The sequence below is a fragment of the Bufo gargarizans genome, chromosome 5 (genome assembly GCF_014858855.1).
Source record: "Bufo gargarizans isolate SCDJY-AF-19 chromosome 5, ASM1485885v1, whole genome shotgun sequence".
NCBI classification, from domain to species: domain Eukaryota; kingdom Metazoa; phylum Chordata; class Amphibia; order Anura; family Bufonidae; genus Bufo; species Bufo gargarizans.
Window position 1 is genome coordinate 452,081,943 of NC_058084.1, and position 15,775 is coordinate 452,097,717.

General features: G+C 43.2%; 1 protein-coding gene across 1 annotated transcript in view; it reads right to left on the reverse strand.

The window, feature by feature from the left end:
- ADAM22 (ADAM metallopeptidase domain 22) overlaps positions 1-15,775 on the reverse strand; it is a 253,471-nt gene that overhangs the window by 185,047 nt on the left and 52,649 nt on the right. Inside the window, 1 exon segment of the mRNA XM_044292767.1 lies at positions 8,044-8,120. Coding sequence (XP_044148702.1) covers positions 8,044-8,120 — 77 coding nt within the window.

Sequence of the window (15,775 nt, forward strand, 5' to 3'; positions counted from 1 at the left end):
TATAGCTATATGTAAATGTGCAGCACACACAAAAAAAGACAACCCCATTTCAATGAAAAAGCTGACCTGGCAGCAAAACACGCAGCTACAGGTCAAAATCTAAATCTATTGTTACAACAAACACCACAAATTATAGATCTTCAAATACTACAGGACATGTAACAGTCATCACCTAAGCAGGAACAACTAAAATGGAAAACTAAAGGAGCTACTATCCAAAATGGCCTATATGTATCAACAGAAAACAAATATATTCTGCCTAGTAACTTATTTAGGTATGCAGCCATATTGAGCAATGGGGCGAGCCATGTCTCAACAGGGGGGATGGTAGCAATTATATCAAGAGTATTTACAGCATATGGCTTTACTAATTATTGCAAAATTTTTTGCTTAGCCTGCTTAACATGTGCTAAACATAATCCACAAGGGAATGTTAGACCAAGAAGAGGAAAGTTTCCACAACCAAAATATCCATTCCAACACATTTGTATGGATTTTATTGAATTAAACAAATGTGAAGAAAAGGATATATTGTTTGGTAATCATTGATGCCTTTACTAAACGGATAGAGGCGTTTCCTACAGCAAGTCCAGATGCAATCACAGTGGCTAAGGCACTGGTAAAAGAGAGAATACCTAGGTTTAGGATACCTGAAAGAATTTATAGTGATAATGGATCACATTTTGTAAACAATGTTATATCTTTATTAGCACAATGTTTACAAATAGAGTTAATAAAATCACTGCTCGTATCATCCACAATCAGCAGGGCTGGTAGAAAGACACAACGGAATTTTGAAAAACAAACTCAAGAAAACCATGGAAGAGACTGGTAAGAATTGGGTAGATTGCTTACCATTAGTAGTCCTGAACATGCATGCTGACTCCTACAGCCTCAGGATTGACACCCTTTGAAATTATGTAGACCTTTTGTAATACCACAGTTAAAACCATTTTCTAGAATAGATGAAGAATCTGATTTTACACTTGCTGAATATATGGCAAAGATGTTAACCAACAAGGAAGTTTCTGCTTCTAATTGTATTCCAGATGACCCTACACATGAGAGCGAGACTGTGAAGCCAGGACGTTGGGTGCTGGTCAGAGTAATAAAGAGGAAACACTGGCATCATCCTCGTTGGGAGGGACCATATCGAGGTTTTACTCACCACACCTACTGCAGTAGAAATAGCTGAGCGTACCTCTTGGATAGACTTATCACACTGCAAGATAGTTAGGGAACTGCCAATATCCTCCTAGGCTACGAAAGTCTGATTACAAAGGGTGGTAATTTGTTAGAAGTGACTGGTCTCAGTGAAGAAATCATCCAGAGCCTGGGAGGGAGATAGGGCAGGATGAAGCAAGTTATAATATTTGTAGCACTGTATCTGGGGATCATAAGAAAACACAAAAATAACCACAATTTGGGTAGATATAACTAGAAAACCCACTTGTCATAGAAATAGACTTGTGTACAGCTGCCATTTGCCCTGACGATAGGCAGGAACAGCTACAGCGGGCTGATAAATATATCCGTGTCACTGAAGCAACAACAGTATTTGGATCAAATTGTGAGAAATGGGGATTTGTAGGATCCCTAAGCTGAGGGTTTGCACTGTATACAGCCCAAAACAAAATAAGGTATGGTAGCAACTTGTTACATAGAATGACCATGGTAAAAGGTTCAGTTCCCCCAGGGTGTAACAAAGATGAATGTAATCCTATAATAACTATAAAGGACCCTGGAGAGATAGATATGGGTACATATGTGATGGGAGCATACATCCCTGGAACCGATACCTTGGGAAAATTGGTATTAAAAGCCTTAAAAAATGACGACACCCTCTCTGAAAGTAAGGAGTCTGAAAGTAAGGAGATTAGCAATCCCGATAAAGTAGCCTAGCCCAGGAATACGATACCTGTCCAATTTAACCTATGAGGATAAACTTGCATTAGAAACAGGATATAGTAATACAAATTAATGGTTAGCCTGGATGAGATACACTGCAATACAGAATAATAGAACTGACTGTATAGCTTGTGCTAAGGCTAGACCACATCTAGGTACTATACCATTCAGGCTATCAGATAAGGAAAGCCCACAAGGTCTGCAATGCATATTGTCTTTATATAATGCCTCACATAATCCAGATGATAGTTTATGTCAGACACTCTTTTACTGTATTCCCCTCCGGGGAGTGACAAAGTTCCTCCTTTAGTGGTTACCTACCCAGGTAACACCTGCTTCATGAGAAACGGACCAGGTAGGGAATTAGGGAACCTAACTGAAGAATTCTGTGAAAGAACCATAAGGATTGATTACGACAATAAGAATTATTCCTCCAGCTGGTTTATTAGCCAGACAAGCGCCAGGACTGATATTTGGTGGCTGTGTGGAGAGAGGAAGCTGAGGCCTAGGCTTCCCGCTGAATGGCAGGGAAGCTGTAGTTCGGCTCAGCTCCTTATGCCCTTCCATTTATTTTCAGCTACGGAGTTTAAGAAGGTGAGGAAAAGTCCTGAAAGCCATATATATCGCTATAAGCGATCACTTCCTAGAGGATCCTTTGACTCTAAGGTATATATTCATGAAATAGGGGTACCTCGAAGGGGTGCCAAATGAGTTTAAGGCCCGAAATCAGATTGAAGCAGGGTTTGAATCTGTATTCTTTTGGTGGGTAACAGTAAATAAGAATGTCGACTGGATTAATTATATTTATTATAACCAACAAAGGTTTGTTAATTATACGAGAAATGCGATAAAGGGCATAGCAGACCAACTGGGTCCTACTTCTCTGATGGCATGGCAGAACAGGATGGCGCTAAATATGTTACTAGCTGAGAGGGGAGGTGTCTGTAAAATGATTGGTACTTTCTGTTGCACTTTTATTCCCAATAATACAGCTCCTGATGGCAGCATTGCCAAAGCATTGGAAGGACTCGCATCCCTGTCTGAGGAATTGTCGGAGAACTCAGGGATAGATGATGATTTTTCGAATTGGCTTGAAGGATGGTTCGGGAAGTGGAGCACCCTTATATCCAGTTTATTGATCTCTCTGACAACAGTGGCAGCCGTGTTGATGACTTGTGGACGTTGTTGTATTTATTCCCTGTATAGAGGACTGATTCAAAGACCTATTGACACTTCTATTACTAAAACTATGTATCAAGAAATTAAAGTTGAAGATATATACAATGACTTGGAGATATCCCATGATAATGATCGAGATTCTGAAAATATGAAAAGACTGGTGAAAACTTAAGGATAGAACCTGTCCTCGAGGTCTTACAGAAAACTCGAATGATAAATGTATAAAAAGGGGGGAATGTTGGCAAACTTTTTAATTTACTCTGTGTTTTCTAGAATATACTTTATTGTAATTACTTGATGTATGTGCGGTGGCCTGGTCTATGCAATAAAGAGACAACTAGAGACAAGCTGGAACAGATCTTGTTCTCAGGCACTTTTTGATAAATTACCCCCAATGTCTGTAACTTTTTCCATATGTCTTTCAAACTGTGAATATGTTGTTAAAACTAGTTCAAACCAGTTTCACTATGCCTTAAGATTATCTATATAAACTCAACTTTGACAATATACCGCAGACAATCTACTGCACCTCCAGCCAGTGTGTTGTCTCTTCTTATATAAGAACAAAGAGAAATTACCTCCTTTAACCTTAAATTCAGATGACATCGTGATCCTTCTTTGGTAAAGAAAATTATTTTAAATAGTTACATCCGAATAAATTGAAATATCAAAAAGTTAATTTATTTTAGTAATTAAATTCATAAAGTTAAACTCTTATATTCTATAGATTCATTACACACAGTGTGATCTATTTCAAGCATTTATTTATTTTAAAGGGAACCGGGATTTTGTGTATAGAGCTTAGGACATGGGTTGCTAGATGGCCGCTAGCACATCCGCAATACCCAGTCCCCAAAGCTCTGTGTGCTTTTATTGAGTAAAAAAACATATTTGATACATATGCAAATTACCTGAGATGAGTCCTGTACGTGAGATGAGTCAGGGACAGGACACATCTCAGGTTAATTTGCATATGTATCAAATCCTTTTTTATTACACAATAAAAGCACACAGAGCTATGGGGACTGGGTATTGCGGATGGGCTAGCGGCCATCTAGCAACCCATGTCCTCAGCTCTATACACAAAATCCCGGTGACAGGTTCCCTTTAATGTTGATGATTATGGCTTACAGCTAATGAAACCCCAAAAGTCAGTATCTTAGAAAAAGTTCAATATTGTGTCGCACTCTAATCAGCTAATCATCACAAAACACTTGAAAAGGTTTCCTAATCCTTTAAATGGTCCCTCAGTCTTGTCTGTACACTACCCAATCACGAGGCTGACTTGACAATTGTCCAGAAGACAGTCATCGACAACCTCCATAAGGAGTGGAAGCCACAAAAGGTAATTTCTAAAGATGCTGGGTGTTCACAGAGTGCTGTATCCAGGCATATTAATGGAAAGTTGAGCGTAAGGAAAAAAAAAAGTGTGGTAGAAAAAGGTGCACAGACAACAAAGCCTTGAAAGGATTGCCAAGAAAAGGCCATTCAAGAATTTGGGGGAGATTCACAAGGAGTGGACTGCGGCTGGAATCAGGGCTTCAAGAGCCACCACACACAGACGTATCCAGGACATGGGCTACAACTGTCCAGGCCCTGCTTTTGCCATGAGGTGAGATGAGAATGCAAAGCATCTTACAAAGGGAATACTAGTGAACGCTTCCATTATGAAAGCACTCACTAGTATGCAGCAGGTGGGGGAGTGAAGTGCTGTGAGCGCTGTACTTAGCCCTCCTCCTGCTTGCTCTTCTCAGGTCCCGCGCTGCTTGTCCCGGCTGCCTGGAGTGCCAGGATGTACAGAGCGCACTCTGACCTGACGCTGCAGGAAGTCAGGTGACTACAGTGCGGGCCCTGAGAAGAGAAAAGAACGGGAGACCGACAGACCTGGAGAGGAGTGGCAGAGCAGGAGAGATAAGTTAATTATTTATTTTTAAGTCTGATCTGAGGCCTGATATTGGAGGTCTGAGGCCTGATATTGGGGGTCTGGGGCCTGATATTGGGGGTCTGGAGGTCTGATGAGGGGTCCGAGGCCTGATATTGGAGGTCTGACTGGGGGACTGAGGCCTGATATGGGGGGTCTGGAGGTCTGATGAGGGTTCTGAGGCCTGATATTGTGGGTCTGAGGTCTAATATGGGGAGTCTGAAGGTCTGATTGGGGGTCTGAGGCCTGATATGGGGAATCTGGAGGTCTGATATGGGGGGGTCTGGAGGTCTGATATGGAGGGGGGTCTGGAGGTCTAATACAGAGGTATGGGGGTCTGATATGAGGGACTGGAGGTCTAATGGGGGTCTGGATGTCTAATGGGGGTATGGAGGTCCGGTCTGAGGTCTCATATGGGGATCTGGAAATCTAATGGGGTCTGATATGGGGGTCTGATATGGGGGTCTGAGAGGTCTAATGGGGGTCTGGTCTGAGGTCTGATATATGGGGGGTTTGGTCTGAGATGGGGGGGGTTTCTGACATGGAGGTCTGATATGGGATCGGACAGACGTCTAAAAAAGATCTGGTCTGAGATAGGGGGGTCTCATCTGAGGTTGGATATGGCGGTCTTATCTGAAAGGTAAGAGGGTATTTTTTGTATTGGCTCACTATCTATGTGGTACCAGTATTTTCAGGGGAACTGTTTCTGATGGGAGGCTGGTGGAGGCGGATTGAGGTTGGGGTCTGATCTGAGGTCTGATGAGGGTCTGATCTGAGGTCCTATGAAGAATGCTGATTTTCCAGCAGGACTTGGCACCTGCCCACACTGCCAACAGTACCAATACCTGGTGTAATAACCATGATATCGCTCTGCTTGATCGGCCAGGAAACTCGCCTGAGCTAAACCCCATAGAGAATCTATGGGATATTGTCAAGAGGTCTATGGGATATTGTCAAGAGAAATATATGAGAGACACCAGAGCCAACAATGCAGATGAGCCGAAGGCCAATATCAAAGCAACCTGGGCCTCCATAACACCTCAGCAGTGTAGCAGGCTGATCGCCTCCATGCCACGCCGCATTGATGCAGTAGTTCATGCAAAAGGAGCCACAACTGGGACAGACTTTTGAGTAGGCTAACATTTCTGTATTAAATATAATTTTTATTGGTTTTATATAACATTCTAATTTTCTGAGATACTGACTCATGGGTTTTCATTAGCTGTAAGCCGTAATAATCAACACTAAAATAAATAACGCGTCAAATAGATCACTGTGTGTAATCTATAGAATGTATGAGTTTCACTTTTGAATTTAATTACCATATTTCTGGACTATGAGACGCACTAATTTTCCCCAAAAATGTGTTTGGGTGGGAAGTGGTATTGTCTTATAGGTCTTCTGGGTTCCACTGTGCCCTCACCGTGCAAATAGGCGTGCACTATGACCTGACGTTGTGCGCCGTCAGGTCACAGTACACATCAAGACCCGGAAGAAGCGATGAAGCAGTGTGTCTGGATCTGTGGCGCCGTCTGGAGCAAGTGAAGTTTTTTTTTTCTTTTGTAATGTCCGATCTGAGGCTGATGGGGCTTTGGGTGCGATTTAAGGCTGAGTGGGGCTGGGAGGTGCGATCTGAGACTGACAGGGTCTGATTGGGGGTCTGATCTGAGTCTGATGGGAAATGGGGGGTGAGATCTGAGGCTGATTGGGGGTCTGATCTGAGGCTGATTGGGGGTCTGATCTGAGGCTGATTGGGGGGGTCCAATCTGAGGCTAATTTGGGTGGGGGGGTCCGATCTGAGTCTGATGGGGCTGATCTGATGCTAATGGAGGCTGGGGGGGGGTCTAATGAGGGTTTGAACTCAGGCTGATGGAGACGGGGGTCTGATGGGAGGCTGGTGGAGGCTTATGAAGGTTGGGGTCTGATCTGAGGTCCTATGAAGAATGGAGCTCCGATTTGGGGGTCTGCTCTGAGGTCTGATGGAAAATATATTTTTTTCTTATTTTCCTCCTCCAATTATAGTCTGGTGCATCTTATAGTCCGAAAAATACCGTAACTTTTTGATGATATTCTGATTTATTGAGATGCACCTGTATGTCTGCATGTTCCATAGATATTAAAGTCAGAGCAGGCAGCAGTAGTCTCTCTGGAAATGTTACACTGCTTTCCTGTCTGTATACTCTGCATTTTCTTGCTCTTATTTCATTGGTCCCCAACACACATGGAAAGTATTCATACTTTTCATGAGCCTGATGAAGGTCATCAACCTCAAATCTCTATTTATTAACCCCCCTGCCAGACCACCAGGGACACTATATAATCTCCAAACCTTAGACAAAAATACTATAATTAACCACTATTCCTACATAAATATATATATATGTTGTATATGCCACTTACGCCAGACCACCCTAGCTATCAAGGATGCCTTAATTAAACCCCAAACCAGAGTCTCCCAACAGCTCCAAAAATGGATCAGACAGGTTGGATTATTGCCAGTCTAATAGTACTAGTTTCCCTGAGATAAGAGGCACACAGTACTGACCAAGTGTTCTTATAAGCACTGCCAGACACCTCTGCAGTTTCTCTCCCATGAGAACAAAGGATTGGGCATATTGAAATCCAACAGCCTGATCCTTCTCTACCAGGAGAGAGTCATGACTTCCCCCATGCACATGAGATGTTTGGCTGATCCCAGTAGATTTTGGCCATGGGATGCTTGACTAATACAATGGCCACCTTTACTTTGCTGTCATGGAAAACCTCTAAGACAGGGATGATCAATCTGCGGCCCTCCAGATGTTGCAACTCCCAGCATGCCTGGACAGCCCACAGCTATCAGTCTACAGCAGGGCATTGTGGGAGTTATAGTTTTACAACAGCTGGAGGGCCACAGGTTGGGCATCCCTGCTCTAAGACATGAAAGGACTTTGCCAGTGAATCCCATCGATTTCGTCCACAATCTGACAACTGTTACATTGACTACTTATTTTTTTTCAATCTCAGTAAGTAAACACAGTGATAATAATACTCACTGGTTCAGCTCAACATCCAAGATGAACGACGACCCAAACGCATCTATTTGGAAGCTGACTTGTGCAATGTGGGTGGACTGAAAGAGAGAAGAATATAATGAGAATTAATGATGGGAGCAAGAGAACAAAATTACAGACAGTTCTTGTTCTCAACCGCGTGCATTACATTACATTTCTTCAGGTCAATGTCCCAGGGCCAATATCTGGTGGCTGCGAGGGTGGTACTAATGGAAATGCCTCATGCATCTAATTTTACTGTCATTTATTAGGTTCAGACCAGACAAATAATGGGTTTATACATATGTTTTTAATTTTTTAACTATGCATCTTATATTTTAAGAGCACGGCCACATGTTCGGATTTCCTGGTGCAGTTTTGGAAGTGAAAATCAGGAGTGGATCATAAATGGAGAAAAAGTTTAAAAGGACAGTTACGACTTCTCCTCTTTTCTGAACTCACTCCTGGTTTTGGCTTCCAAAACTGCTTCAGGAAACCTAGTGGTTTGGCCGTATCCTTAAAGTCTACCTTAGACGGGACATAATGGAGACACAAACGACCTTATAGACCGTACAGCATTGTATCCAGTGTAGACAATGCACTGTGAGCTAAATTGCCTTGACTGATATATTATAGCAAACTACTAAAAAGATTTGTGCTGTTTTTGACTCTAGCTGATAGTTATGGACTGTTTAATGTTTGGGGAAATGTTTCTATTTTGTTGCAGTTTATACATTTACATTACATTATAAAATTATTTACATAAATATCAAGTCTTGTTTCTTTTAAAAGGTGGTCATTAAAGGGTTATTCACATCTGGGACATTGATGGCATAGGGCTAGGATGTCAGATAGGTGTGGGTCCTATGTCCTATCTAGAGAACAAGGCCCCCAAAGTGAAAGATTGCACCGCGCATGTGCAGCGAGCTCGCCATTCATGGCTATTGAGCTCGCCATTCATGGCTATTGGAGTTCCAAAAACAGCTGTCTAGGCACGTTTAAAGGGGTTTAACCCCGAGATATCGTCTTGAAAGGTCATCCGTATCTGATCGGTGGGGGTCTGACACCCAGGACCCCTGCTGATCAGCTGTTTGAGAAGTCACCGGTACTCGCAGTAGCACAACAGCCTTCTCGCAGTTTTACCTGGGCCATCAAAAGTCACATTCATCGGCCACATGGCCTAGGCACAGCTCAGCCCTATTGAAGTGAATGGGTCTGAGCCGCGATACCAAGCACAACCACTATACAATGTTGGTGAGCCTTCTCAAAACAGCTGATCGGTGGGGTCCTGGTTGTCCAGAGTATAGGTCATCAGTATAAAACTATTTTCAGACGACATAGAAGTGAATTGAGGGCACATCGCACAAGCTCGGCCACCTCTCCATTGACCGCTATGGGACTGGGAAATAGCCGAAGTTATTTTCGGAACTTCCATGGCAGTGAACAGGGGGTGGATGCACATGCGTGCTTGCTCTCTGTTCACTTTAGGGTCCCGTGTTGGACATAGAAGCAGGTCCCAGAGGTGGGACCCGCACCTATCTGATATTGATGACATATCCTAGCAATATACCATCAATGTCCCAGATGGAACAACCTCTTTAAGGGACCTTACTCTACACCACCTTGTTTTTACTGCACCGTAAAATAAAGCCGGGCATACACGAGATAATAATCTAATGCATTGCGGCTGATCATTTGTCCGTGGAAACCTTCATATGAACAATCCTACCAACAACATGCCAGACTAAACTGATCAACCAAAAAACCAGGCTCCCTGCTCCTTAAGCAGAATAGAGAATAATTTGTCGAATTCAAATAATCATGTAGTTTCAGTTGAAATTTTTAATCATTTCTAGTAGACAAATGTCTGCCATTGGCCATCACAAATCATTGTTCACTCTAATTTTTGAAATTATGGTCAACCAAAATAGCCGAAATAGTTCATTTCCCCCAACTTTTATTTCATGTGTTTAGGCACCTTTAAGCGGTTGTCACGGCTGAGGATGGGGGAAACCCTCAGCCGTGCGATAAAGGAAGATGGTCGCTGCTTGACCAGGACGACAGGATTAGGGAGCAGGTCACCTCCTATCGAGTCCCTAACCTGACCCTAACTCCTAGCTGCATGGGCCGACCTTTAAGGTAGGAGGACCCATGCTCAGGAACCTCGGAGCCCTAACTCGCCCTCCGACCGGTCCCTGGACTAGGAGTCAGGGTAAGACAACCTGTTCCTTCTGGATACGGAGGAACAGGAGTCTCACTGGCCAAGCTGCAAGGAAGGAAGCACAAATACAACCTATGGCAATGGCAGGTACTTGCCACAAGCATAACACTCACCTGCCACAGACACAAAGCCTGGAACCCATGTGGAAGTACTGACCACAGACAACAGGACTCAGCACACAACACACAACACACGGGAACCCAGGACCATAGGTGCAATAAACAAGCATAAAACCAAACATCTTCAAGACACCAAACGAGATATTATTTTGCTATGACCAGAAGGATGGCCCCCACTGGCAGTTGGTAAGTAACCAGGAGGATGTCTCCAGCCAGCATGGCTGAAGCACCCTCCCTGGCTACTGCCTACAACTGAGGCTATATAGGGCCAAGAGGCCACACCCAATAATCAGACACACCCCGTGACTCACACACACAGAAAGGGAGTTAACCCTTCCAAAACCACAGAAGGGAAAACACAACTTAAAGGGGAAGTGTCCAAACAACGAACACACTGTGGCTGTTGCCGCAGGCAACGACATGGGTGGCAACCGTGTCCTGGGAGTCAGCCCGAAGGCCGGGACACTGCCACCACATGTACAACAACGACCAAACGTTGCCACGGGCAACCACAGTGAGGGGAAGATGTGAGTGCACACCACACATAACACAGAGTGCACACAGACATACCAAAGTGCATACAAATGCGCACACAACTCCAAGGGAACCGCACACATAGCTGTTGTCCGCGGCAACCGCACTTGAGGCCAACAACATTATACCTCCAGCTGCGGTTGACACTACAACCCAAACCGCGGGCAACTGTATGCGGCTCCCAAGTAGTCACGGCCATAACATGGTCGTGACAGCGGTATTCCCATCTAAACCATTCATGGCTGAAATCGAAAAAAAAAACACCTTATGTAGCAGCCAGGGATGGTAGAGGTATGGAAACAGCCTGAGAAGTGCATGAGAACTATGGAAACCACTCAGGAGTAGTGATGAGCGAACTTCTGTTTTAAGTTCGGCGTCTAAAGTTCGGCTTCCGGTTAGCGGAGAATCCCGATATGGTTCCCGATATGGATTCCGACTTCCGTTGTGGTCCGTGGTAGCGGAATCAATAATCGGCCATTATTGATTCCGCTACCACGGACCACAACGGAAGTCGGAATCAATATCGGGAACCATATCGGGATTCTCCGCTAACCGGAAGCCGAACTTTAGACGCCGAACTTAAAACAGAAGTTCCCTCATCACTACTCAGGAGCAATGGAAACATCATAGCACAGCCTACCCTGGCCACTGCTTAAGAAGGGTAGTCTGTTCTTATCCATGAATGGCTAAAATGGGAACACCCCTTTAAGTTCTGCACAAACTTATGGATGGATAGACGGGATCGGAGGAACCTCTGCTCCCAGCCATATGACCCTTTAAATGGTTACTCTACTGTACACACAACTTTGCATAAAGGAACAGTACAGGTGAACTTAAGAAACTTTACAATAAACCTTACTATAGAAAAATACCTTGTTCTCCACTTAACAGTTCCCCACCTTTCCTTGACTAATATTCCCTCCAAATTCTGAAGGATTAGAAGTATACGGAGAAGGGAGCGGGAAGGCGGAGTGAGCTGGATTGAGCTACAGTACATGGTGATCTTGGCCGCGATACCAGTCACACGACCAAAGATTGCCCATTCACTATGCTACATTGCAGCACAGTAAAAGTGATTGGAGTTACATTGCATTAGCTAGACGCTTTTATCTTTGGTTGGTTTATTCCGTAACAATATTTTATTACAGAATTGTGCGTCAATTTTGGTTCCAAATGCTGGATCTAAGGCCAGGCCCCTTTCTCACAAGCTAAAATTTTCTTCTAGTAAGCATTTGTTGAGCTAGGCACAGTGGATTTTTCTAAAACTAGATGTGCCAAAACTGCACCAGAAATGTGCCAAATTCCACCAATCTTTAGCACACTGAGACGACTTTTGGTGCAAATTACGACAAGGCCTTGGTGAACTCACATTAGTAAATGTGGGCAATAGTGTTATTCCTGATGTACACACACAATGGCTTATTCAGGAAAGTTTAATTGTTGGGGTGAAGAGTGACCACAGCATGATCAATGGGGACTCCTAGTACATTACAATACTGTATAAGGGTTTGACCCATCTAGGATATTCAAGGCATATCGCTGCTGCACTGAAAGTTCCCAAGAGCACAGTGGCCTCCATAATTCTTAAATTGAAGAAGTTTGGAACAACCAGGACTTTTCCTGGAGCTGACAGCCCCTCTAAACTAAGTATTCGGGGGAGAAGAGCCTTTTTTTTTTTTTTTTTAAGATTTTATAAATTTTTATTGATGTACAAAAAATTCATTTACATAATACATTACTAATAAATCATTCCCCATCAACCCCCCCCATCCCCCCCCCCCCCCACCTTGCAGGAAACACAAAAAAAAAAAAAAATTGTATGTAAATTTATAAATAAATAAATAAATTACTTAATTAAATTAGTTATTCTTATCCCAATCCTTCCAGACTGCACCCCACTTTAAATAGGATCCTCTTTGTTTATACATTATCCTCTCGTAGCTCTTCACTTTCTCAACCAGACCCAACCAGTTATTGCAGTCTGGGGCAGAAGGACAAAACCATGATCTGGAAATAAGAAGTCCGGCTAGAAACATTACCTTGGTCAGTAGTTGACGTTTTATAGGCTGGTAATTAACCTCCGATAGGTCTCCCAGGACCCATATCCTGGGGGACAGAGGAACTAAAATGTTAAGTTTGCGAGCCAAATTGGTTTGGACCGATCTCCAATAGCTGCTCAACATCTGGCAATCCCAAAACAGATGTAAATGATCTGCCTCGGTGTTGCCGCAACGTGGGCAGTCAGAGGAGGCTCTGTATCCTCTCCTATATAGCCACATGGGTGTCACATATATTTTATGAAGAATGTTGAATTGTACAACAATGTGATTGAAATTATGTGAAACCAATTTTAAACTTTCCCCTATGTTGTCCCAATCTAGAGGACCCACCTCTGAAAGTAAAGAAGACCAGGATCTTTGTCCTGGAGAGAAAACACCCCCAAAAATTTTTTTCATTAAATGTCTATAGCAATGTGATATTTTTATTCTCGTGACTGTTTTCTTACTGATTAAATCGTGTAAAAATTCAGGGGTATCTATAAAAAAAAGATGACTGTTCAAAGTGCTAGAAAGTGCCGACCTCAATTGAAAATATGCGTACCAAGCTACCTCACCCAGATTTGCCCTTTGCCTTAGCTCAATCAGGGGCAGAATTTGTCCACCATTGACCACCTGATGTAAGTACTGAACGTTCTTAGTCCTCCAGTACTGGCAGCAGCTCAAGTCCCCTAAGTTCAAGATCTTTGAATTATGCCATAGTGGGGTGCAAACAAGTGATGCCTTAACTCCACACCAGCTTCTTATAACCAGCCAAGTCCTTATAGCCATGGTCAGGGGAGAAGAGCCTTGGTCAGAGAGGTGACCAAGAACCCAATTGTCACTCTGGCTGAGCTCCAAAGACCCTGTGTGAAGATGGGAGAAACTTCCAGAAGGTTAACCATCACTGCAGCACTTCACCAGTCTATGCTTTTTGGCAGAGTAGCCAGAAAGAAGCCTCTTCTCAGTAAAAGACACTTGAAAGCCGCCTGGAGTTAGCAGAAAAGCACCTAAACGACTCTCAGACTGAGAACCTAGATTCTCTGGTCTGCTGAACACGAGACTGAACTTTTTAGCCTCAATTCTAAGCATCATGTTTGGAGGAAACCAGGCCCTGCTCATCACCTGCCCAATACTATCCCTACAGTGAAGCATGGTGGTGGCATCATCATGCTGTGGGGTATTTGTCAGAGGCTGGGACAGGGAGACTGGTCAGGGTTGAGGAAAAGCTGAATAGAGCAAAGTACAGAGATATTCTTAATGAAAACCCAATCCAGAATACTCTAGACCTCGGACTGGGACAAAGGTTCAACAATACAATGACCCTAAGCACACAACCAAGACAACACAGGAGCGGCTTAGGGACAACTCTGTGAATGTCCTTGAGTGGCCCAGCCAGAGACCTGACTTGAACCCAATCGAACATCTCTGCAGAGACCTGAAAATGGCTGTCCACTGACATTCTCATCTAACCTGACAGAGCTTAAGAGTCTCTGCAGAGAAGAATGGCAGAAAATCCCCAAATCCAGGTGTAAACCTTGCAATATCCTGCCCAAGAAGACTGGAGGCTGTAATCTCTGCCAAAGGGGCTTCAACTAAGTCCTGAGTAAAGGGTCTGTATACTTATGTCAATGCAAGATTTTAGTTTTTTCTCTTCAATAAATTATTAAATTAAAAAGATTTATAACATTCTATTCTCACTTTCTTGCTATGGGTTGTTAAGTACAGAATAAATGGGAAAACTTTATTTTTATTTTTATTTTAGCACAAGGAACATAAAAAAGTGACAAAAGTGAAAGGGTCTGAAGACTTTTTATATACCCACAGTGCCCCAAAAAAGCCCCAATGTCTCCTGCCTGAAACAAAGCCTCCTTCCACCACATCGATGCACAAGTTAAAAAAAAAAAAAAAAAAAGCCATGATGAAATGCAAAAAATGAGAAGATAATAATAATAATAATAATAATAATAATAATAATAATAATAATAATAATAATAATGCGCTATTAAAGCCCAAACAGGCTTAGTCATTAAGGGGTTAAACTGACAGAACTTGTGACTACCATGCCACGGACACGACAAAGAGAACATTCAGCTCGTTTACACATTTTAAAAAATATATATATTTCAGCAGATAAAAAAAAACAGAGGAGCTTGTAAATCAAGCATAGCATCAAATTAATTTCCAGTGCAATTAATGTAATGTAAACTACGAGTAGAAAAATAAGCAGATACAGCCAACACCCACTGCTATATTCAGGGTGCCAGAAAATGCCACCCCCAATATCAAAGAAGCAAATATGGTCCTTGGGTTCTGTTAACTTAAATAGAATTAAAAGTTTTGACCTGTTTCCATTATATAAAAGTGTTAAAGGGGTTGTTCTTTTTTGGGTGGCTTCTACCAGACCCCCCCCCCCCCCCCCCCCATTCCCCAGTAGCCCAACCTGTGGAGGGAAGCATACTTATCTGCTCCCGGCTGCTGGGATCCTGCTCCTTCAGTCCCCAGCTGCCACGCTCTGGATGTCAATATCCTGTCTGATGCGAGTCCCGTGACACTGCTGCAGTGGCCACCACCGAACAGGAAGTTTACCAATAGGGAATCAAAATGTGGTGTCTGAAGGAGGCAGAACCTGGGATCAGGTAAGTATGCTTACCTCCGCAGGTCCAGCCACCTGGGGAGGTCTGGCAGAAAACCCCCCCTGAAAAATGAACAACCCCTTTAAGGATATAAAGAGTTTGGAGTTTAGACACAAACAGTGTGGGACCTTTCACTGTTACGGCTCGAAAACCTTCTCCAGCAGTCTCCTGAACTTTGGTTCCACCTAG